This window comes from Lissotriton vulgaris, chromosome 3_1 (assembly GCF_964263255.1).
Source record: "Lissotriton vulgaris chromosome 3_1, aLisVul1.2, whole genome shotgun sequence".
In the NCBI taxonomy this organism is placed as follows: Eukaryota; Metazoa; Chordata; class Amphibia; order Caudata; family Salamandridae; genus Lissotriton; species Lissotriton vulgaris.
The window spans coordinates 613,370,963-613,397,156 of NC_141689.1; the positions used below are offsets into that span (position 1 = coordinate 613,370,963).

General features: G+C 43.4%; 1 protein-coding gene across 1 annotated transcript in view; it reads left to right on the forward strand.

Annotated features, from left to right (window-relative positions):
• Positions 1–26,194, forward strand: part of ADGRV1 (adhesion G protein-coupled receptor V1) — a 1,865,288-nt gene that overhangs the window by 999,662 nt on the left and 839,432 nt on the right. The window contains exon 73 of the mRNA XM_086963519.1: positions 20,602–20,773. Coding sequence (XP_086819645.1) covers positions 20,602–20,773 — 172 coding nt within the window. The remainder of the gene's footprint in view (positions 1–20,601; positions 20,774–26,194) is intronic.

Sequence of the window (26,194 nt, forward strand, 5' to 3'; positions counted from 1 at the left end):
TTCGGGGACCTCAACTTTGACCTGAGGCAATGGGTAACACTCCCACTCCAGTACCCGTGGTTAAGAATCTTGGTGTTTGGCTTGACCAAAGGTTGTCCATAAGCCATCAGATTACCAAGATTGCTTTCACCTGTTTTGGTATTTTAAGATTGCTGAGTAAAATTCTTGGATGTCATTCTGTCTCATACCAAAGAACTGAAATCCAAGCCTTGATTATCTCCAGTTTTGATTTTTTCAATATTCTTATATAGGCACCCACAAGTCTTGCTTAAGTGGCCGCAAGACTTTTACTACACCCCCCAAATTTATGTCCATGGACAGCCTTCTCCCCGATTTTCACTGGCTACTAATTGAATGATGAGTGCCATTTAAAGCGCTATGCTGCATGCATAAATGATTATCTTATTCTGGCCCCAACTAGCTCAGATCCTTGGTATCACTGTATAAACCTAATCGTTCTATGCACTCAAGCAATCTAAATCTTGCTGTAATTCTCAGAGTAAGGAAATCCCAGCAGGGAGTTTGAGCTTTTTTAGGTCTCGCCTGAGCCAGCGCATGCACTGCTCTGGCGAGACTTTTAGTAAGGGGGATTCAAAAAGCTGACCACACGCTTTTTGTATGGCCTAAAGCTTGCGGTTACGCACACAGGCACCATCTTGCTTTCGTCTCGCACATCGCACACCACTCACCAGAATTTCATTGATGTTCTTATCGCTTCCCACACCCTTCCCCTTTCAGCGATGGTCGCCCGATATGACATGCAATGTTGGAGCTGCCAGACAGAATTAAAGCCTGTTTATTATGCTGCCTTGTTCCTTTACTTACTCTCCCTTCTGTGCTTCTCCCTCTGCCAGTTATTAGTTTAAACATGCTGTATTCTATCTCCAGTCCTCCTGTTTGCTCAGTCACCCTTCCCTAGTCCTCCCTAAATCCTGATGCAGCAGCGTTTGCGCCTTCCCCGTCCTCAGAGTACACGCATGTTGAGAGCACTGCACCAGTCCAGGGCTGCAGTTGTTGTACACATCGGATGGAAGATTTTCAATATGTATTGATAGCGCGTTGATACACTTGGATTCTAAAGACCGTGCTCATTTTTATTTTACGTGGCTCGTCATATTCACTTTGTTGGCGCTGCTTGCACAACTAAGCACCGCCCTTTAACACACAGGCCTTTACTTCTGCACGGCAATGTGCAACTCCTCCTTTGTTGTCGGTTGCTTTCCATTCCCCAGTTTGCCACCACACTGGAGCAGGGCTCCATATCTCTCCACGTTGGATGGGTGGACTTTCACAGCCCTGTGCAACCTAACATGCAATGCATGATATAATTCACAGTGCTGTATGTACATCAGAGTGCACTGCACACTCTTTATTTTAGAACACTTAATTTCATGTATGTCACTAGTATTTCTGGGCATTCCACCTCCCGCTTCACATTTGGAGCCCTTCCCCCACCCTGTGAGAACTAATGCAGCATTGCCCTCCCCCACGCCCCCCTTTTCAGTGTGCTTCGAGCGAGGCAGAAAGAAGCACGGCCCCCCGCTCAGACCCGTTGCTTTCACGCCGCTCAGCCCCCCGCTGAGATGAGCTTCTTGGCCTCTCTTGTCTGCTGCACAATTACCGATACCCTGTCCTTCCTTACTGTACTCCAGTAAAAATATTGCGATCTTTACTTTCACCCTTCTGCTCCTCAATTATAGCAAGTGTAGTTCCTCCTACGTTGCCTGGATACTCAACTCAGTTTTTGGTTTTGTTTATTTACTGTTAGCATTTCCTTTTTAGTCCGAGCAAAGCTTGTTTGTGTGCCATTGCCCTCTTTCCATGCTCACTCCTCTATTGTGCTGCGGCAAAATTATTGAGACTTTCTCATGCTTGTCTGGAACAATTACCACCCACACCCTGTATTGTATATATTACTCAATTATGTTTAATATACAAATGTTCCATATAATGCACTTGAAAGAGCTACAATGCAGTATAATTTTATACCATTTAACAATGGCGATGACTGTTCTTTGACACGGAGTCCTTGGTTAATGTTCCTAACCATTAACCTATATAAGCACAATACTAACATCTGGAAATTCATTTGTCTACCATGCCGGCAAACTTGAACATCTGAATAAACATATATACGCCTACATTATATGCATGAGCACGGAAGTGTAATATTTTTATTTTTTTAATAACATCTCGTTTCTTGCTGAACTCTGGCACAGTATTGTATAACAATGCTCAGCAATCAGGGATGTAATGTTAGGTCTGTGGTAGTAATCACAGATTAATGAGGCAGCAAATTGGACTTTTCAACCTTGACATGACGGTTATCAAGGGCATACCTGCACAACATTAGTCTGCATAAATACACAGAACTTCATTATTTTCCCTTCAGTCACAATGGTCGGCTGAATAGGATTTACACATCCTAATCTTTTCCTTACCTAAACATAGCTACTTACACTCCTTGACTAATTTGGTTGTTTTAGCACACTTTAATTAGTGTTTACTGGATACCTGTTTTTATTAAGTGTCCTCATTCACACCTTTTATCAGTCTCTGTGATCAGTGGTATAACATTCTGCCTGTTCAATTTACGTTCACTTGCATACTCCTTTTGATCATTTAACATCCGGTGTATGTGCTTTCAAACACTTTCTAATGACCTTCGTAAACATCTAATACACGCTCTTGGTAGCGTTAAGGACAATGATCACTCCACTTCAAACAAAAATAAACATTGCCATTTACATAGCCCATAGGTCTTGCTTTTGGAGCCTTATAAGTATTTAGTTATGCAGCACAATATCCTTGTTGCAACAACATCAACTATTGCATGGCTAAACACGTATAGGGTCCCAAAGGCGAGACCTATTGACTATGGCAATGCTTGTTCTACTTAGATGAGAGCATGTCCCTCTCTTTTGGTTTTCCGCACAGTGCTAAAAACCTGGCTGTTGTAATGGTCTGTGATAGAGAAGGCATGAGTTGAGGTTTCGAGTGAAGCATAGCGCTGGGAACCCCTTTTTAGGCAGCCATGCACTCTACAAATCTGTATAATAATATTAATAATAATAATCAAATGCAGTGCTACATGAACATTACATGAGTGTTACACTATGGGCATCTAAATCATGACGCTTCCCACCTACATTTTATACCTCCATTTAAGGCAGCCTCATCATAAACGAAACATTCATTTAGTTGTTTTTCATTTTATTTACAATATGCCACTCTAAAATATAGATTAGACTTTTAAATTGATTAAAAAAATTGCCCACAGGGGCTACCCGTTCTGCATGTATCGACTCCTATAATTATTTTGTTGATGGGACAGCATCTAAAATAAAATAGTCTCCAAATGAAGTGGATGTTACATCAGATGTCTTCTCCATTTCTACCACAAGACATTTGTGATTGGGTTTATCAGACAAATGTTACAATAATATTTTGGAACTAGAAAATTCTTGTTTATAATGTGGAGGCTCTACGCAGATTATATGTTGAACATTTTTACACACGCAACTGCACACTTCACATAGGCTGAGATAGGAAGACTATTTTCTTACTTTCCTTAGCCCCAGTACACTGCATCGGATTGGACCAGGAATAAATTAGATATGGCCTGCTAAGGGTTTAAACTATTGTGATCCCAAAAAGAAATGTCCTTTTTTATTTTTTACAAAAGTGCTAAATATGTGGTTTTTAAACTGTTTTTATACTTTGGATAACGTGTGCCTAAAGGACTGGCACATGGAATGAAAGTCATTGACGTGTTTTTCCTTACCAAAAATGGAGTCACAAACACATATCCAGAGTTAGCTTTAGATGTGCTTTTGAATGTACTTTTCCCTAAGTCAATTTTAATAGAATTCATGCTTTCAGCTATCTCACTGGGACAGTTAATTACTCTGCTGGCCAGTTGATACTGCAAAGATAGATTCAATTGGAATAATAGCCCCTTTTAGGATATTAGCCTTCTTCTATCAGGGGACGGGAAATGGGTAAATTCTCTATCAGGTAATTAACTGCATCTCCTTGATAGGAATCTAGCAGGATAGTTCCATCTGGAACAAAGAAAGTCACCATAGGTGGAGGGGGTATTTGCAACTTTAAGGGAAGAACCCAAACCTTCATGTTGCCAGTTTTATTCTTACAAGATTACTGAGCAGGGTAGTTAGCCAGAGGGCAACTTTCTGGGTGTGCCACTCAATTGTAATCAAAGGCATTTTATGCATGGCACGGCTGCTTCTTCAGAAGCGTTGCAACACTAATAGTCAAAGAGACTGTTCAGGCAGTAGCAGTGTAGGGTTGTATAGACCTTTAAATATGTTTTAAAGATCTTGACAGAAAAAAAGAACTGAGTTCCACAGCTTGGACGCTAGGAATACAAAAGATCTGCCTCCCCATCTAGCCTTAGAATGTTTTGGGACCTGCAGAAGTCAAACGTTATTTGACCTGAGTGTTCTACATTTCTTGTAGGAGTGGAGTCTTTTTCTCAAATAAATAGGGGGCTCTCATGAAAATGCCCTAAAAGCAAAAATAAGGACAGTAAATTTGATACAATTGACTACTGGCAGCAAAAAAAAATGATTCGCAATGAGGCGAAATAGATTGCCAATAAGGAACTCTCAGGATCAGTTTTGCTTTTGCTTTGTGAACTATTTGGAGTCTTCAGATTAAGACAACAGTAAGGCTCAGAGACAGACCATTTGCCTAGTCCAGGCAGGAAGTTACCAGCGTGCGGATCACCATTTTTTGCGTATATATTAGGAACAATTTGCAGAACGCTTCTTCAAAGAATTGAGTTTATGAAAGCAAACTGACAAAACATATTTCATTTGTGCAGAAAAAATGAGGTTGGAATCAAATACTATTCCAAGATTCCTAGCTGGGGAAGTGGGAACTGGGGTGGAATTGGTTCCTCAGGCCACCAGAGGCAAAGGCGGGCAGACCACTAGGGCCGAAGAAAAGGACTTCTATTTTGCCTGAATTTAATTTAAGGAAGTTGGCATCCATCCAGCCAGCAACTCCCTTAAGACAGTCCTTGAGCTTGATATGGGCATTATCCAAATGCTCCTGAAAGTAAAGTAAGAGCTTTATGGTATCAGCATAAGACACACATGTGTACCATAAGATTTAGTCAGCTGAGCCATCAGTGCCAGATACAGATGGAAGAGAGTTGGACTCAGAGGTGAGCCCTGTGGGACTCTGGATAAAAGAAGTTAAGATGGTGGCAAAAAAGGATGGAGGTGAACCCGTCCTCCGAAAAAGATTTCAACCATCAAACAGCTTTACTTTGGATGCCTGCCAGACTAACTCTAACAGAGTTGCGTGCAAGACCATATCAAACGCAGCCGATAAGTCAAGCAGAACCACCGTTACTGACTGTCCACAGTCCAGATTCTCTTTGATGTATTCTGTGATTTTCAATAAGGCAGATTTATTGCTACAGCCTGACTGAAAGTCAGATTGCGCGTAAGGTAGCAGGCCATTAGATTCCACAAAGAAAATAACTAGCTGTTTATTAGTATCTCCAGGATTTTAGCAGCCGCCGGTAGAAAAGAGGTGGGAGTAAAATTATTCCATATAGTGGCATCTGCATTATGTTTTTGAAGTAAGGGAAGAAGAAAAGCTTGTTTCTAGTCAGAAGGAAATAGTCTTTCTTAAAGTGAGGTGTTCATAATTTTATTGAGTATCAGATTAATGATAGGGGAGATCATCCTTTTTCGGGGAGGACACAGGACCCCTGGAGATCCTGATTTACATTTTTTAAGTTCCTTCAGAGAAATTTCCCCTGGAATCATAAGAAAGTTTGAAAGTGGGTGAGCTTGAATTGGTGTGAGTTCTGCCAGTGCCTTAGAAGTGGTTCCTTGAGAGAAATTTCACCTGGAATCATAAGAAAGTTTGAAGGTGGGTGGCCTTGAATTGGTGGAAGTTCTGCCTGTGCCTTAGAAGTGGTTTCTTTTGGGAAAGGTGCATATATGTTCTGAATTTACTTATAAAAAAATAATGATGTCATTACAAAGTTTGAGGGATGGGTTGAAATTTCTTTTGTCTCAGGGGATAAAAAAGAACAATTTTGGATACTTCGCATGAAGTATTAGAAGGAGCTGAGATTCGAGAAGAGAAATCTCTCTCTACAGGTGGATTTATGAAAATTAGTTAATGCTCCTTTGTATTTCACCTTTACCTCCGGGCAAAACGCAGTTCTCCATTGTCAGCCTTTTACATCCTTCCTTCTCTTCCATTAAAGAGGAAGAGAATCAAGAGGCTGCAGGCTTTTTTCTTTCTGCCACCTGGTGTTTTAGCAGTGCCAGGAGAGCATTAGCATTAGCGATCCATCTGTTGAAATTAGCCAAATCCGTATCAAGGATGCCTGTTTTAGAAGGAATGGTGGATTGAAATTTTTGGGAAAGAAGGGCCTCAGCAATTTGTGTCCATGCTCTGGAGAGAGATGGGGGATTATCTAACTTCTTCTGACACAACACAACATTAAAAGAGAAATGAACTAGAAGATAATCTAACCAAGTAAGGCACTCTGCTAGAAAAACTTGCAGATCAGATATGTTAGAGAAAATCATGCCAGAGAGGCTTTGGGATACTTTATGTGAAATTGAATATCTCCTAGGACAGTGAAATGATATGATTTTCGGGAAAGTTGAACAATTCTCAAAAGCAGTTGAAGGAGACAGCTCTTTGGTGAGCCAGGGGGGCGGAATTCTTGAACAGGAGAAGGAGTGTGCCAATTTAAAAGTAAAAATAAGACCCTCCATGTTCTCTGTTTGCATCGGCATGGTGGAGGTACCATGAACGAGTCCCTTAAAATGACAGCAACACCGCCTCCTAGTTTTTTCCCCTCACATTTGACATCCAAAATACGATAACCTGGGGAATGACAATTGCTATATCTGGAGCAGAAGTTTCCTTCAGCCATGTTTCAGTCAGGAATATAAAGTCCCAGATACTATCTGAGAGTAGATTAAACACATCAAAGAAGTGTTTAGGATCCAATCTATAATTGATGAGGCAGCCCCATGAAGGCCATATGTAATTAGGGAGGGTTGTGAGGTTATTTAGAGGATCACTCCATTTACAAAAGATATCAGATCCCACTGATAGTTCCCCCAGGGGACATTTCAAAGCAAACCCACAACATTTGCAAACACACCGATTGGTCATAATTATTTAGGATTAAAAGGCAGGTTCCATTTCTTAAAGTTAAAAGCAACTCCCTGGAGTATGCCTGGAGTAGGCTCTCACCTGGGGCAGAGTGCAGTCAAATGAGCAGCAAGGCTGATGCTAGACAGGCTCTGCGCATGGACGGATGCTTTTGGAGTGCCTTTCGCATGCCAGTGGCGAACCCACTGCATGCTTCTGCAGCATAGGCTGCTTTAAACTAATCCAGCCAAAATCCGCTATTTCCTGACATATCCGGATACGGGTGAATACATGAATGATTGCTTGCCGAAGTCGAGGTGCTATTGGGGCTGTCCTGAATGGCCGGGACGGCCGGGAGATCGAGTTTGCAGTTGTGGTGGAGTTCGGAGCATTGCGAGGCCTAAGGAGTAGGTGGAGCTAATGAAGCCGCTGCCTGTCCTGCATAGTGACTGGGCTGATGTAGCTGGAGGACGGCTGGTGCACTAATGTGAGTCCCCAGGCCTGGGCACCACATCCAGAGCCTGGACCAGCCACCTGGAGAAGACCCTGCTGAAAGAGATTTCGACCGGTGTCGCCAGGAGTGACCAGGGGTGCCCCTCTGTCACGCAGGTACACCCACAAAGTCATTGCCAGCTATACCGTCCTCGGCTGGGGGGGTGGGCCTGCAGGTGATTACGGACTGCCCATGCTTCCAGGGGTTCCCCCTCTCCCTTGGGTCAACCGGTCCTTGGGGTAGTGGCTGGGAGTACGCTGCTGTCATCCAGGTGCCCGGAGAACGGCGGCTGAGGTATGGCCTTGCCGAGGTCGCCGCCTATGCATTACCCGATCAGGGCCCGGATTATCCTGCACTGCAGATCTCCCCTGTGAAGTTACCAAAGCGGTCAAGAACACTAGGCATCGAAAGTTTCAGCAGGTTGTTACGCACGCCTTGGTGCTAATCGTCGGAGAAGATCTCACTGTGTAGAGCTGACGTTGTACTTTCTGACTCCCCTGCGTTGCCTCACATCGGCGTGAATTAAATTGCAGCCCCCCCATTTGGTAAAAGACCCTGTTTTGCTGTCATTGGTGCTCAATTTGGGCCCTGGCCCCGCTGGATCAGACACTGCACAACTAACAGGTGTGCAATCTGGGCTCCCCAATCGTAAGCTTGACTACCACCCGGTCACCCAGTTTAGAGATAACTATGGGCAGAGCAAAGCCGAGGATGACTTCCAGATCCAGGAGGGGGAATCTCTCTCACCAACCTCGGAGCACTCACCCGGTCGCTCACAACAAGTACAGGACGGAGCTGTCTCTAACCCCCAGTAGATAAATTGGACATGATACTGAAGGAGATAAGAGACTCGAGGTTCATGTTGGAAAATCATCTGGGCACGATCTCAGTGGACCTTAACTTACACAAGGACGACCGCAGAAAATCGGCTGATAGGGTTAAAACTACAGAACAAACATTAGAAACATTAGTACCACAAGTGACCACCCATGATGAATGTCCAGTACCGCCAGGTTCCATCCAACACTACAGGAGCAAGGATATACCCAGTCCACTACCCCCGTCCTGGCAGTTATCACTCGTATCAACACTGCGAAATCGCCACCAAGACACAGGGAGAGGGTGGGGGTAACAAGAAAAAAGAACACAAGGAATTCACGCCTGGGCACAGTCCTTCCAAACACTGCTGGTAAGTATCAGCTCTTGAACCTATTGGAGAACAAGCAACAGAGGTTCAGATGGTTTCAATGTACATTACTCTTGGACATGCATAAACAGGCCCTGCATGGAGCATAATCAACACACCCTAACCAGTATTAGGAGCCTATATCGCCCCTTCAATATCCATGAATAGAGTCCACGACTCGCTTTCACAAGCAAAGCCCAAGGTGAAGAGGATACCCCCAGATTCCAATACGTGTATCCTTAAGAGTAAAAAATACCCCACTCTTCAAATTAGGAAAACTCCTCAGAAGAGAAAACAACACTGTGTCCATGTACACAAACATTGCAAATGGGATAAAAGGAAATCAAAAATTCACTAAAAGTCACAAAACTACCTTGATGGGCTGTGGATATACAGGAAGTGCATAAAGTAAACTACAACAAAGCAACAGACACGCAGCTGCGTACCTACGAGTCCTGTGCCCTGAACAAAGAAAGGAAGCCAGTCACAGCGTAATGAAGCCAAATCCAAGAAGGGGAAAAAACAAAGGTTACGTCTCAACACAAGAGGTGCCCGCAAGCCTGCAAACGGCAAATCCGGGAAGCGAGGCAAGATGATCCAAGACAGCAGCAGAGACAAGAACCAATGGCGAAGTCCTTCCGGGTAACCGGACCGGGAAAAGGAACCAAGCAAAGAGGATCGGCTGCCGGCTTGTATTATAGCCCCACAAGCACACGGATTGGACACGCTTACTCAGCAGCCCTGTTCATGCAAGTCCAGAGAAAGAGGGCAGGGAAAAGGGTAAGTCCTCGCCTATTTCCTAACAATGAACAACTATGTCAACTGCATCAGCAGGTTGAATCCCTACAAGCTCGGGCGGACGATGCAGAAGGCTGGCTCGGCGAAATAACATCAGAATCGTTGGATACCCGACGACCTTCATAGAAAACTGGTTGCAAACTAGTGTTGCCCCTATGGGTTTGTCCGCGCATTTTACTGTTGAACGTGCTCATCGAGTCCACAGAATACGGCCTGTACCTGGTGCGAATCCCCGCCCAATATTGGCTAGGATTCTGAACTATAGAGACCGTGACCATTTATTGCAGGCTTTGAGAGACAATGGTCCACTACAGGTGGATAATACAAATTCCTGACTACACACTAGCAGTGCAGCGTAAACATTTTTCGTTCATGGAAGTTAAGGCTCGGGTCCGAGCAGCGGGCCTCGCATTCGCATTACTGTTCCCAGCAAAACTGAAAATCAAATATAACCAGCGTTCTGTTTTTTTTCGATACGCCAGACAGTGCCTGGGATTGGTTGGACAGAAATTTCCCAGAGACCCTACCTGCCAGACGTTCAGACTCTGCACAACCGAAATCACATTGCGCTCCCCGGAGACACAGAAGGGGTCTCCTCATGCAGAGTACAGTATCTAGTCCTTCCCCTCATCAATAAGTGATGGAGGGTAGACAGGAGGCCCTGCAAACTGCCGCGGCTCTCTGTGGCTCTAGTCCACCCATCAGCACAAGTCCTTATGTGGAGGTTAATTCGGACTCGGACTCTGGCGGCAGTGTCACACTGTTTCCATCGGAGCGTACGCAGCTCAGCAATGATCCCTTGGGGTGACTTGATCGTGTATATGATGGAATGTAGTACCTAATTAGTTCAAATGTTCAATGTACATATCCCATATAATTGATACTGCTGATTCCTTAAATTGTATTAACCAGTATGTTCTTTATTACATAGTATAATTATAATGTTCTTCGAACAAATGAAATGGAAAGATTGGTAAGCTCCCTGGCCCGGCCTGTTCTGGGCGTTCTCATTCCTAGGTAACTGTTATTGATGGGAATGCTCTATGCAACCTTCCCGAAAGTGACTGCAACCATTCAAAGAGTATTTTATTGATGTTTAGTACACAGTTTGGTCGAGCGAAGTTGAACCCAGTATTGGTATGAAGTTGTACTGTTTGTATTTTTGCAGCATAATCCGATATTAGGTTGGGGGTGGGGTCTGCCTGGGCGAGGTGGGGTGATGATGTCAATTTCCAAGTCTTATATTATTGTATCCTGGAATGTTCTTGGAATGGGCACGATGCAAAAGCGGCATCGAATAGCGGCACAATTACACCGCAGTAAAGCCCAAATAGTCTATCTCCTGGAAACACACCTAGTGGCCTCAGAAACTATGAAATTGCAGAGACAGTGAAGGGGACAACTTTACGCCACCGCCTATTCCGCCTTTTCCAATGGGACTGCAATATGGATACGGGCGGGAATTCCCTTCTCCCTTAGTGATAGATACCCAAGGAAGAGTGACAGACGACCAAGGAAGACATGTATTTTTACAAGGAGCATTAGATGGTAGGCAGTTGGTGTTGGGATTCATTTATGCTCCAAATGTAGACTAAGAAACCTTTTTATCATGATTATCCCGGGCACTTTCAGATTGATCGCAGTACCCATGGATCTTGGGAGTGGACCTAAATGCAGTGTTTGATGTAGGACTAGATCACTCAAATACCCCCTCACCGAACATGACTGCTCACTCACAAGCGACCACGTCCACGCGATGGGTACAGGGATGGGATTTACTGGATATCTGGAGGTCCCTGCATGCCAATATGCGAGAATATTCCTTTTGTTCCAATCCGCACAAGTTACATACCCGTCTACACCACTTGCTATGTCTTCCAATTCCTATGACTTGTCCCCGACCATTAAACAATGTACTTGATAGAAGTTCACGGATGCCCAAGGCTCTACCGGGCTCCGTGGCTACTTTAGAGGCGACGTGTTGAATTTAAAAACGGAATTGTGAAAATTTGTATTTTACCCTGCACACTGTGTTTTAACCTTTTCGTTATACAGGCGACTTTTAAAAGCTTATTTTGCACACTCGTGCACTTGCCCCTGATTCATCCCATGGCAGGTGATTAAAACACTGCCCGGGACCCGACTTTGGCCGCCATTTTGGGTGAGGAGCCTGGAGTGGAGCGGACGCGAGCGGACTAGCGCTCGGCCCTTCCCGCCCTCAGCCCTTCAAAAGCCCTCTCAGTTCACAGGCCAATTGATAGAAGTTCACGGATGCCCAAGGCTCTACAAGGCTGCACCTGGTCCCCTATGTCTGTACATAGGGGACCAGGTGCATGGAAACAGAGACCAGCAGTCGGGAGTAAACCTAAGTACTCTTGGTAACACAGGAGAACGGAGTTGAAGGGGCACAAATATGCAAATATGAGTAGCAGCCCAGAGCTGAGATATTTGCACATGAAGACAAAACAAAGCAATATGAGGAACTATCGGGATGGTCTCACGGTAAAATGAAGAAAGGAAAAGAGGATGGGCACTTGGTGACAGTAGCAGAAGGAAGTTGAGGGATGAGCACATCGAAGTATAGTAGCACAATGGACCAGAAGTATATGCACTGGTTACCAGCATGAGAATGGAATAGAGAGATGGTTGTGCTTCTAGCAGAGTGCAGCATCAGTTAGTAGAGGGATGGGCACAGTGTGACAGAGAAGCAGAAGCATATGGTGACAACAGTTGTGCCTTGTCTCTCTCTATCTAAGGGAGACGAGCAATAATTAGGCGATAGGCTTCTCAGCTGCAGAAGGAGCATCTTGGTGCAAAGCCTGAGAGAGACTACAATCACCTGCATAAGCAGTACAGCGCCTGCCACCACTCCCAGCAGGAACCTTTTTTCAAACCTGCCCACACCAATTGACTTGCAGCTTCAATTGTCTAGCCTGTCCGTACGCCTGCGCTGCTGCAGAAAGTTCCGATCCCTACCAAATAAGACTGAATGCAATATCCATGGTTTTACTTCCTTTGGTGTCAGTAGGCCAAATGGAGTGTGAGGTCACTTTTTGTGTAATAAAAGTCCAAAGGCCACATGTCCAGCACTTCTTGTGATTTCACCAGGCTAGTGATCCTGTTATGTCATTTACTATGATGTAATCTGGGGATCTACAGACATGTGATGTGATTTCGATACCCCTAACATTTTGGTGAATCAATTTCTATGCCAAAGACCTTTGGCTCCTCGAGCTACCATGTGACTTGTAGAAGTGCTGGAGCAGGTGCCCAGAGAAGCAGGGACGCCAATGCCGATGTGTTGATGCTGATGGGTGTATAAAGCTGCTGATAAAAACAAATGAAAATCACAAAGAGAAAAAAATGGCTGCCCCTTGGCCATGCAAAGAAGGCTGGAAATGCCTCATACTAAAGGAGCACCCCGTAATGTAATGGGGCCTCCACAGGCTTTTATTAATTGCTATCTGATGCTCCCCAAGGGACAGGAAGCACTATGAAGTGCTTTAATGGTTCTGGAGAGCGTCCAGTGGTAGCACAGCCCGCTCACATGTCCACAGCACAGCGAGCACATAGCATGGTATCTCTCCCAGAGTAACAAGTTACTAACCCCTAGAGAGGTGTAGGCCAAAATAAAAACCTCCAGGGGCCAACCATTTGGGCTGATCATTTGCATTACCTGGGAGTGCATTGGGTCAGTTTTTTCTGTACAGTCAGATTGTTAAATAGTGCATTTCAACTGCCAAGTATGATTTTCGATAAAATATTTGCTGTTTTGCAAATGTTGCACTTTAACATGTGTCAAAGCCAATAGTATTTTAAAAGTAGTGATATGTAGAAAGTGTTGTGGTGCTCTTTTGAAATGGTTATTAATGCAGAAATGATCATTTTCATTACCTGTGTTGAATACTGTTGTGACTTGAATTGTTACATTGCATCCTTTGCCTTAGTTACCTGTTCCCTGCTGCTCAGCCGGTATGGATGTGATGGTGTGAGAGACTTGGTGAGGTAATGGAATGCTGGAGTGCCTGGTGTGATTGAGAGAGTGTCAGTTAGAGTATGTTGGCTGAGCCGCAAGGAGGCTGCTCATGGTGGGAGTTGAATTTCATATCTACTATTTACCATCTGAATATCCTGTAACTAAGACTTAATAAACCTTACTCATGTAACCTACTCTATGACTACATTTGGAACTCGTTTGTTGTACAAAAAACACCCGATCACAAAACCAGAAGGCCTTACTTTTATAATTGCATGTAACATGATTTGCTATTTCTATAGTCGCCTATGGGACTATTATTGTTGTAGAGGATGGTGTCTGCTGGCATGTAAACTGTTACAGGTGCCTCAGACCGCTGCGGTCTAGTCTGCATTTAGGGGATTGATTTCTGTGACTATTCTATAGTGTGCCCCCCATTGCAGATTGTTAGGCCCTATCGAGGGTGTTGGCTTTAATTTTCCCTTTGCCATTGTGTATATATTTGCCATTTTGGGCATCGTTTTTTTGTTCTGCATATATTAAAGAACTGACTAGAAAAGTATTATTTGTTGTCTTTGCTGAGTTTTGAGTTTCTAGTCCACAGCATGTTCCTGAATAAGTCTTGGACTGCTCAGCCTCACTTCCCCGAGAAACAGGTGCTAAAAGTGGTATATGGTCATCAATTTAAAACCCGTATTCCAGGGGCCCAAAGACCACAGAAGCTAAATACTGCCTGCCCTGGGACCATGTTACCCAGATTTTACACACCCTTTATCCCATATTCAGAGAGCACCATCAAGGCGCTGAAGAGTAGCTGTCTCTGCACTGCAACCACCGCGTAGAACAGCACGGATGGGCTTCTTCAGAAAGAAGCTGAAAAAATACAATGCTTCAAAACGTGTTAAAGCGATGAATCCAGAAGGGAAGGGATGTCTTTAAGCAGGACTTAACTTTCTGGGCAAGATAACCAGCTTCAAAATAGGAACATGGATTTTGTTGGTATGCTGTGAGATAACATTTTCTGGAATGGGATGCAATTCATGCCATAGCACGTTAGTCTTAAATTTATTTGGAAGATTATACTCATTGACAAATAAAAAGAGCTTCCTTGTTGATCAGTGTAATTCTGATGGCTAAGTAGTCAGCAATTGCCAACATGTCTTATTGGTCTTAGGATATTTCGACCATACATGGATATGTAGTCATTGGATTTATATTTCTGTTGACAGTCATCAATGTACTGACATGGTTATCTTCACTTTTACTTCGTATTTGGCAGACTTGGCAATAAACACTGATTTCTGCAAAGAGCATGCATGAATGCATGAGCAAGCTTTAAAATTGCTAGGGTATTAGTCCGTCTTTCCTCAGCTTCATTGGAAAATGATGCAGTCCGAGTTTTAAAGGTATGGAGTTAGTTGTATTGTAAACTAAAGTTGAGACTAACACACGATTACATACTTTTTTGACGAATCTATAATGATACCAGTAGTTTTAAAGGAACATACAAAACTCGGTTATTGTTTGTGAATGTTTACTGATAATTTACTCCAGTGAGCATTTTGTTTATGAATAGTTCATGCATTTGTGGAAAATCTCAAACTTTGATTGAGCGAATGGTATGCTAAGATAATTTCTGTCGAAACACTTTCTTCCTTTGAGAACTGAATGTAAACAAACATACTAACAAGTGATTGGAATATTCCACTAGAGAAGGTAAAACACGATGAAACATATAGAAATTAAGAAAAATCACCTTATTGTCAAGAAAGTGTTTGGACACTCTTTATGTAAAAAATAAATACTGTCCATCTCTGAGAGCATTATTCATAATCCTGTTCTATCTTAATAGTTGTCACGCAGGGGTGCAGAGAAAATGTGTTTATTAATACTCCGTGCTTTTTCCTGTCTGTTCATGGCACCCAAGCTGTGTTACCAACTGGTAAGGAAAGATGTCACTCGGCTGAACGCGTTTCATTGATAAGGGTTCAAGACAAGACGACTATTTATTTTTGCTTTATAGCTTTTGTGAAGGAGTGCATTGTTCATTTCTTGAACATCGGAGCACTAACAGTTATGCAAAGAAAGCTACAATGGGCATAACATACGGCAACGGAGTTGGTATTTCTTAGGTCTTCTGTTGTTGCGTGGAGGGAAACTGGATACAATGTAAATGTTTGTACATAAATCACAAATTGTGAAGTGCACTCTGTGTAGTGCAGTTGTAAGATATATGGGAATTCCTTTGAGTGTGTGCCCAGGCGACAGTTACTAATCTTATGCATCTGAATGTTTAACAGGCAAGAATTGGTAGGAGACGTGTGATCAATATTATATGTTCTTTGCTTATCTCATTACAAACCAGGCAGTGTTCATTATTTAGTTATTCATTCACTGAACCTTAGGTAGGTGCAGCAGGACATGGGTTGAGAAAGAGAGGATCGTATGGGTATGTAAACCTAGTTGGATCAATTGATAATGTGCATTTAATTTCCACATAATGAGATACTGGTCCTGAGAGTGAAAATCTAATATTTACATCATTAGTAGTCAGTGTGAATCATGAGTGCAGTCGGTCTTAGTAGAGTCACAATGAGATGAAGTTAAAGTTGTACACTTAATGAGATTTACTGCTAAAGTTATTTGTAAGCATTTGTTTGTATGTGGTGTTTATGTATTGCAAACCAAGTTTAGCATCACTGCAGTGCTTCTAGCAGTCAGAGCCATGGAGCTTGGCGGGATATCCCGTTTCTAAGAGTGAAAGCTCACTGTTACTGCAACATCATCTAGGGTTCTTTGCAGAGGCGCATCTTCAGTGCTTCGCCCACACCTTAGTAGACTGACCATAGCTGCTTTTCACAAAGAGCTCTTATACTTATGTTCTTCAAAAAGTTCTACCTCCAAGATCTTCATCAGTAATGGATTCCACCGAGGCCCTCACCCTGAGTTTCCATGCACACTGCCGCTGCCCTCCTAGTGATTGCTGTTTAGCCCCCACAGTTCCCAGGGTTGGCGATGGCTTGGTATGAGCCCATCACAATAGTACAAATGAATTTCAGGGCTATTTGATCACATGATGATTTCAAGGAATACTTCCTAGAGTTTGATCTCCTCATCTCCTGCCATTAGCATAACCAATGGTATGGGATGGATGTATACAATAATCAGCCCAAAACCCACAAGAGTTATTGTCTCAATAGGAGCACGTGAGATTCTTTTTAGGGAGCTGATTTCCAGCTTCAATCACTCAGTTATACAAAATTAAATAAAATCCAGTTTGAGAATTGATTCTGTCCACCACTAATAAACAACAATATAGATTTTGTTTCACATGCATGGGAAGGATTAAATCTTGACCTGCAGAGACCCTTGAGATATTGCTATGTTCTGCTTAAGACGTGAAATAATAGGACACTCTTAAACTCAGCACTCCCAAAATGAGGCAAGTGTATATATTACTGCACCTTTAAATGACAAACGTAGAAATATAACTCAGCACTCTCAAAAAGAGGCAAGGAAACGGATCAAGGTGCTTTAAAATGAAATGTGTATTTATTAGTACAACGCTTTTGAAAAGTAGACAAAATAGGCTCGGTAATGCACCTTCCCATATGTCAAATGAAAGAAGTTAAATATGAAGAGCATGTATACAAAGCAGAAAAACATTCGAAATATACACATGGAGTAATTAAACTTATAGCACATATAAACTAAATAAGTAATATAAATGCATCACTGAAAGAGTGTCTTTCAACATTCTAGCCAGCACGACTGGAGAGCTGTCAGTCAGTCAGTCAGAAGCCTCGATCGGGAACATCAAAAGTCCCTGTGACAACACTTCTGCTTTACAGGCGAGCTCCTGTCTGAGAGCCAATTGTTACCATCTTTAATACCTTTAGCTCAACCCAAGGAGAGAATTCTAGAAACGTATCCCCCCTCCTTCTGTTGCATAAACATGGTTGGCCGTACCGGTCTGCATCTAGGTCACTCACAGAAGGTGGCCAGGCCCCTGTGGTTGTTTCGAGGTAGATCTGTACATTCCACACATTACTCTGTCAAAAACAATCTCAACCCGGTGAACGGTACCAAGTGTGCATTCCATATGATATGTTGTAGCGTACTCTGTACAGTGAAGAGCAAAAACAGGTAAAGAGCAAAAACAGGTAAAGAGCAAAAACATCCCCTCCCCACCCTGCAACTGCGTGAGAGTACAGATAATTGAGTCAGTTATACAAAATGGAGTCGAAGGTCAATGTATCTTTACTCATAGCATCACATTATTGTTCCACTCCATTGTCCTAAATAGTTCCAGCCTTAACTGCGAGACACCGGTTGACTCCACACACGTCTGTGGCGGCCCGGTATTACTCGCTTTCCAAATACATTAAGGATTCACTCGTCTGCTACGCCCTGATTATTAAGGAACCAACACCGGCCATCCCTACAGTCAATCGGGGCTCCGACCCTGCTCTTCGCCGACTTTTCCATCCAATCACCGTACGATCACTATCTTGAGTAGCGAGATAAACCGCAGACATCTCTTGACGCTGCCACCGCTCCCTAGGACCCGAATTTTCTACCCCTGGGTCTTTCTCCTTGTGCTACAGCACCCATTATCTTGGCTACCCGGTCCTGATGATGATCCTGATTCGATAGGATTGAAACCCCGTCAACCATTTTTTACCAGTGCAATTTATGGCGCACACCTTCCTTTGGTTCATGAAATCTCTTTGAATCGTGTTTAATTCTCCCAAGAAAATCCTTGTATTGAACCAATTATCCAGTATATATTTTCTATCACTTTTTTCACCTTGCGCCTAGCACTGTGTTCCTCACTTGGCACTTGTGCCGTCACGCCCTGTCACGAGCATGACGTGCACTTAGTTCTTTACGGTTGCCTTTACATTTATGCCTAACAGTGCTGTGATAACTGTCATGTGTAACTCATGTTTCAAAATATATGATGCCATTAGCACATTCAACAATTAATTTGGAGTCTCTCTCTTTTGTTCTCTTCCTGTAATATCTTGTACATACATGTGTATTAATTTCTACTGAATCCGGTTGAGATATTGTTTATTTTTCTTGTACTCACCCAGATCTCAACTTGGTCTATGGGTTATACCCCTGTGGCGTTTTACTACTATCAGTGAAGAACAGCGTGAGTCCTGTGGCACAGAGAGCATGAGAGACATGTTGACTCTGGACATACCTCACTGAGAAATACCAAAAGGTGATCAGTGAAATTTCAGCCACTGACAATTACTCTGTGCAGCTTTCCAGTCAGAGGGCACCTAGTCTGGCAGTTCAGATTGGACTGTTCCAATTAAAGCATCACCAACGCTGCTTTATCTATTGCTAGTTCCAATCTAGGGTGGTATGGGGCAAAATATTTGGTACAGATAATTGCCAGTGATTCAAATTAACTCAGGCATTCCACTCATCATATTTTTTGTTTTTTATTACTCATTAAAATCATTAACTCCTTGCACGCGGCCGGAATTCTGCTCCTGTGCGGCATATTCCGATTGCGGGCGTGGTCGTGACGGCTCCCGGCCGTCATCAGCACACGAGCACTGTGTGCCATGACGGACGGGAGCCGTCACCAGCACGCAAGAGGTTAAAAGATTGAATGGAGGCATGGTCTAGTGGGAGTTTGGTGAGGGTGACAGAAAGCCATTTACAGAATCATTAACAGAAGAACTGAGGGCAGGGTGAAGAAAGTGGTGGATGGTGGGTAGGACATCATATTTTAAGTGTGTGACTCATGGAAGTGGAGATGAATGAATAAGGCCATTTTTGGCCAGAAGTCCTCTCCATCTGCACAGCTGATTTATAGGATACGCTTACAGGATGGCCATAGGGATCCTATACTAAGTATAAAATTGTATACTGGGTAGCTGCCTCAATTGACGAGTTTTCCCCTCAGACTGACTTGATAGATACATTGAACTCAACTGTTGGTATCTATGCTGTGATTTGGAACTAGGCCTGCACAATTGTTTTTTCAAGGATGAAATCTAATGGAATATTCACATATTGCATTACAGAAATGTTTATTTTAACCTGTTCCTATTTCAATACTGCACAGACATCACATGACATGTTAGCCCTTCAGTTTGCAGAGTATCAGAGAGGGGTAAGGAAAAAACCACCAGTTAACATATACTCCGAAGTAGCTGTACATGTATCACAGCGCCTGCATGTATATCCATATGCTCCGCTCAGCAGCTTCATTGCTGGGTGCATGTTATCTGTGTGGCATACAGAACAGTCCCCATAAAAAAGAATTATGGGCACTATTAGCTAATATAGCTTGTAATAAAGAAACAAGAAAAAAGAAAAAGAGAACCTTGGCAGCGACTGGTGGTGGGTGTCCGCCCCAGAAGGAAGATAGGAGAACCAAAGGAGGATTATCAAGGGGCAGGCACAGAATTCAGAATGTCCAGGAATGGTGCCCCTCAGTTCTCTCAAGAGGGCCAAAACAATGCATGGAGCTGGGGATCGCCAAGAGATATCACCGGGGCAGCAGTTCAAGAAGGTGCAGTTTGCCGGAATAATGGTAAATGTCGGCCACTATGTTGCATTACAGAATATTCATCAAATTTCATAATATTCTGCAGAAGTGAAATTTCAACCGCTAGACATGGTTTGGTCAGAAAATGTCTTGTGGGACAGTAAAACCACAGCAGGAAGACATTTTTCCATGATCAGTCTATTGCCAGTATCTGTTATGACTATTGAATGTGAGGTATGTCCTGTCCTAACGCTGCAGTATATCAGCAATTACATTTTCCACAATTTCACATAATGTTGTGTTATATTTGTAAAATGTTATGAAAAAATTGCGATTTCACTCACCTTACTTGTAACTACTCAATAGAAAACAATCCTGTGTTGTCAGTTAATACTGCATAATTGCCTATTTTCTGTACATATTAATTTAACTAGTTTTTATGAACAGCTATATTTCCTTTTCTCATTGCGTAGGTTGGCTTTGATTCTGTTGCCTTCCAACTCACCAACATGTCTGCAGGGACAAGCCAAGCACTGATTTCCAGAAGAGGATTATATGGGTCCTTAAAGGTTGACTGGAGATCTGGCTATCCTCTTGGATCAACACCAGAGGGTGTGCATCCTGGAAATATCACTCCTGAATTTGGTAAGTTAATTCCACGTAATGCCCCAGAGTCACACACAACTTTTGAGTTATTAAACATGAATCTAAACCCACCCTTCTAACTATTGTGGATAAAAGCACAAGTCAAGTGTTACCTTACTGACCCGGCCATGCAGTGCCTCATGTCCGTGTTCCCTAACCCCTTTCTTCCTCAATTTCATGTTAGGTCACAGATGTTACACTCTGCAGTCCATTCGTCGACTTTCTCCCATGCCCCAGAGGCCCTGAGTGTGTGTGCATTGGCCTGTTGAACATATGCCTGTATTTCTTTATTAGGAGGATTGCTTCTCATGAATTATTCCTTCATTTCAATTATGAGCAACATATAATAGTGAGAATGTCACAAGGCAATGAGTCACAGCACATATGTATTGTATATAGTGCATACATTGATGTAATGCCACCTTGATGTTCATATCCTTGTCCTCCAGTCATGCTTCCAATATCTAGGTGCCTTTCAACTTTCGTTATTTGTCCAGAAATTACAAATGTTCACGACATCCATACACTTCTTCAATGTTATTTGACTATAGCCCCCCCAAGCCATTAGGTTACCCCCATATGCAAAGAAAGTCTATGTCTTGTTTTTACCACACTCCTATTCTTGTCAGCTGGAGTTCACACTGCAATGCATGCCAATGACGATAGTAATTTTTGTTGTCTGTTTATCTAATGCATTAAGTGTTCATGAGTTTCTACTGCCTAGCCAGCTGCAATTTTTTCCAAACCACATTACTTGCATTCATTTTGATCACCTCCAACAGTATGTTTCCTGGGGAGTATCAGAATTCTGATGCATGTAATATGTGTGCAGCTGAAATATTGTTTGAAAATGGTCTAAGAAGACCTCAATGAAGGATTCATTTCCTGTGGACTGTGGATGAGCTAGACATTAAATATCTGAGAGCCCAATGTAATTTATGGACCAAGCTCCATGCACGATGCAAGGCTATTTTGGTTTCTTGATTACTGTGAGGCCTCCACTGTTTTATTTGTAAGATTAATTTGCTTTATATTTGGCCGTGGTGTGCCTGTGGGCAGTAGGCATGTTTGATAAAGATGAGGTGTGTGATAAATGGTGCGTTTATGCTGTGCTGTAGGATGGTGTATATCTTTGGAAAGGAAAGCTCCAAAAGTGTGTGTTAATGCTGTGCTATATGATGGTGTACATCTTTGGTAGGGACATCTCCAGAAGGATGTTGACAAGCATGATGTGTAGCATATTTTCTGAGGGTGCCTAGTGGTGTGGTGCATGAGATGTAAATGAGCATACTGAAGATGAGGTGTGTGGTAAAGAAGAATGTGTGGAAGTATTAAATGTATGGTAGAATGTTAGGGGGATGTCAGATTGTTTATTTACCTTGTAGATTTCTAAAACACTGCATTTGACTTAAGCGATGCAATTAAATATGGAAAGTGACAAAGAACTCAAAAGAAGAGAAAAAAGAGGCAGGAGAAATAGCCACAGTAGTATAGAAAACAAGTGATACATCACATCATGAGCACACCCTGAAAGTGGGTAATGAAAGACAAATGCAGAGGGACCTTTCCACAAAATGAAATAAAGCACCAATGGCAGGTGCTCCATTCATTGGATCTGTTGGTGAACGGGTAGTATGGCAACAAAGTCATTCCGTGAAACAGGTCAGGTCAGAGTTCCAAGAGATTGTAGATGAAACGTCCAGTAAACGAGAACGCTTGTCTGGTAGTCCCAAACTGCATATTCATCACCTAATAGCTAAATAATCTTGAAAGGGAGTTAGGCGGATCTGGGTGTCAGGAGAAACCAAGTAAACTGCAAATGTCCCTGTTTGCTGATCTGCCATAATATCCAAATTGAGGGAGGAAGAAAAATCCAAGTTGGGGGTAATGCAGTGTCAAAAGCCCTGCCAATCATCAAGGTCATAGCAGCCACAAGGGCTTTAGGACAAACCCCCAACTCCTTTACAAACACCAGACCTCGCTTTTACCTTTCCACCTCATCCGTAAGTGAGCTGAAGTCACCACTCTACTGTGGTCCAGTGCACACCATTCAGGCCATCCATTGTCCTATCTCCATTCCAGAATAAAGAATCGAAAATCAACCCAGGAGCACATAATAAAGTGCCAGGGGGTTTGTTATAGTGCCTTATTAGTACATCCCCCACCACGAGCAATGCCTCCTAATCCGTGACTGGAGCTACATTGAACATGGCAAGTACCCAAGGAGAAGAAACCAGCATGTTGCACTGAGATAGAACCTGCAATTAGCAGAATGCTATTGCATGCCCAGACACCACCTTATGATGCCACTCTCCCTATGAATTATTATTTAGCATTCGGTTTAGAGTCACACTTGTTTGTTTCTGCACTTTGTTTTAGGATCCAAGGCAAAGAGGGAGAGAGATGCTGACCCACAATCAGTCTCCCCCAGTTTGGTGTGCCTAGGCCTCTGTTGTGTTATTGGGGCCCTAATGCTTCATTATTGACCCCGTACTTTGTGTGAAAAAGGCATGGATGATGATTCACCAACATCCCCCGGGTTACATCATAAGATGTGACCTCACACAATATCTGACCTAAAGAAATTGCAGAAAATGACATCAAGTGAACATCGATCGGTATGTCATAGGATGTGAGATCACACACCTTTTGTCCTGGTGATATCGCGGCAAGGAACAATCAGCACTGAGCCTGGCGCCTCAGTTCTGGTATAATTTCCGGAATAGAGGCGGATCGATATTTCATTGGGTTTGTTCCATCATAGTCTGTTTTAAACTCTCAACATGCTTATGTTTACTCAATGACCTATATCAAAAAGCCACTTTTTTTTTATAAATAAGCCACTTTTTTTCTAGTGATGGGTTTTCTTTTAACAAATCATTGCTTGTAGGTGTCTTGGTTTAACAAGGCTACAAGTCCTTGAATGCAATATTTATTAGATAAAACTCAGCACTGAGCACTAAGTGTTCCAGTAAGATGGTGTCGTCGGGTAAACCCAAGCAGGCATTTCTCAGGTAAGTATCTGGCCTTAACCTCGGGGAGTCATGGGATAAGGCAAGTGTATTCTTTCTATTAAGTTTCAATTTGTTATAAGATTATCTTTTTATCCCCATCCAATTCACTCCCTGTGGCAGGTTATGGGTGATAACTGTAACACAAGGGAACTTGGTCCATGTTCTATATACTCTTATTGACAAACAAACTTTGGCACTTTTAACTGTGCTAAAAAGTGGACAGGATAAACTGTACTTGTATGGCAGGTCTATCGCTTTTTGAGCTGAACAGGTCTGCCTCCCTAAGTCGTGCCAGTAATTGCTGCATAACAGGTAAAATCTGTCAAATTACTCTTTTTTTGTTACATAATGTTATGAGATGACTCAAGGCGTCCTAGCACGCAGTGCTCCATGCCTGGATTTTTGCTGGTAGTTTTAATCCTGGGTCACTTACATTTGTTCAGTTCCGTTAACATACCTGAAACCAATGATTTATAAAAGAAAAACCTACGACTTGAATATTGCATCTTTCCCGTCATTGAATCATCTGGTAAGCACACTGTCACACCACATGTGTCTTGACACCATACCAATAGTATTTCTTATGCAAGCATTGACTACAGAGCCACCTCCAGCACATTACCTTTGTAAAGTGTCAGGGCCCTAGGCCCCCATACACCGAAAAGCAATGACACAAGACACACTGGTATGTTATCTGGAACTGGCCCTGGGCACTTGTGCCCGGCCCTTTTTATTGGCAGGGTCACATGATGAATGGGTGTATGGTAAGTGTGGAAGCCCTCAGGGAATGGCTGAGGGAAGCACATCCCTTCTGAACACTAGCCGTGACCAGCCAGACACTACATCCCTCCCAACCTTTTATAAAAATGGGACAAGTATAACCTGTGGGAGAGAACAAAATAATAAACAACAACTCCATTGAGTACATTCAATTTGTTTTCCCAAACAGGATGAGTGTACAGGCGCAGCTGGGAGCCCCAGGTATCATGGCCAATGGTGAAGCAATTTCTGACATGCTTCTCTCACCAGGATTCCCTTCACTTGGGAGTTCCCTGCAGTCCTCTTCACCAGGCTTCATAGGAATGTGTGGACTGCGCTGTGTCACTCCAGTGCCATACTGTAGGCCCATTGAGGAATCGCTATGAGTCCCACCTTCTAGTCCCTCGCTCCCCCTCAAGGGTAGTTGTTTCTCGTTTGGGGTACTCCTGCCATCCTGACTCTGGTGCACCAGCATTGACAGGGCAGTCTTTGGGTTAAGCAGACTCTAAAAGAGATCTTCCTGGTACTTGCTGGGAACTGCTGCAGACACATCTTGTGTGTTGGGTTTCCTCTCTCACCGGTAATCCCCAAGGCCCTTGCCCCTGGATTGCCACGGGCCAGTGTGGATTGCTCAGATCCTCTTCTAGGCCCCACAACAGAGGTCACTCAGTGCATCCAAACAGGACCACAACCCAGTCTCACTAGCAACCTCAAAGGTGGATGTTACAAATGGTCCTGCTTGTTCTCTTCCGCAGGCTTTAGGTTTATTTGGTCTAGCCGAGGATTTCTGTGCAGCAGCCACTCATGGTGCCAAAGATGTCTCACTGACCATTGAGTGTTTCATAGTTACAGTGCTTTACTCTAGATGTACACGGCTCCAGAGATGTTCTTGGGGATGCACTAGATTGCAATGACACTCACAATCTTTTTCTGTACTTTTTGGTATGCCAGATGTCCTTTACACACCCTTCTCTTCTTCTTTCTTTGGACTCTAGTGCTGTGGGCGCGTGCCACACTTTTTCTCTTCCATTTTCATCTTCACTGACGCCATTTTCTCTTACTATTCTTTCTTTTGACCAGGCCTCTCCATGTGATGTGCACTTCACATGGGTCTCCCTGGCCATGTCCTACCCCCTAGGACTGAACCTTCTTGTCGTCCACTGACCAGACCTCTTGTTGTGACCTTCTTTTTATAACCTCTCACAAGTCTTCTTCCTTTGACCTCTCAGAGGTCTTCTTCCTTTGACCTCTCACAGGTCCTCTTCCTTTGTCCTCTCACAGGTCCTCTTCCTTCAAACTCTTACAGGTCTTCTTCCTTCGACCTCTCACAGATCTTCTTCCTTCAACCTCCCACAAGTCTTCTTCCTTGACCTCTCACTGGTTTCCTCTTCACTTGAGGGCACAGTCCTTGCACCTCAAGGCTATGCCGTCGTGGCACTACCTTCTACCCCCACTCGTGCAGGCTTCGCAGGGTCTCTCACACCCCGTACCAACATGGGCCCTCTTCCTCACACGGCTCTCACTCTCAATCAATCAATCAGTGACACTTATAGAGCGCGCTACATACCCGTAGGGTCTCAAGGCGCTGGGGGGGGGGGGGTGCCGCTACTGCTCGAACAGCCAGGTCTTCAGCTTCTTCCTGAAGGAG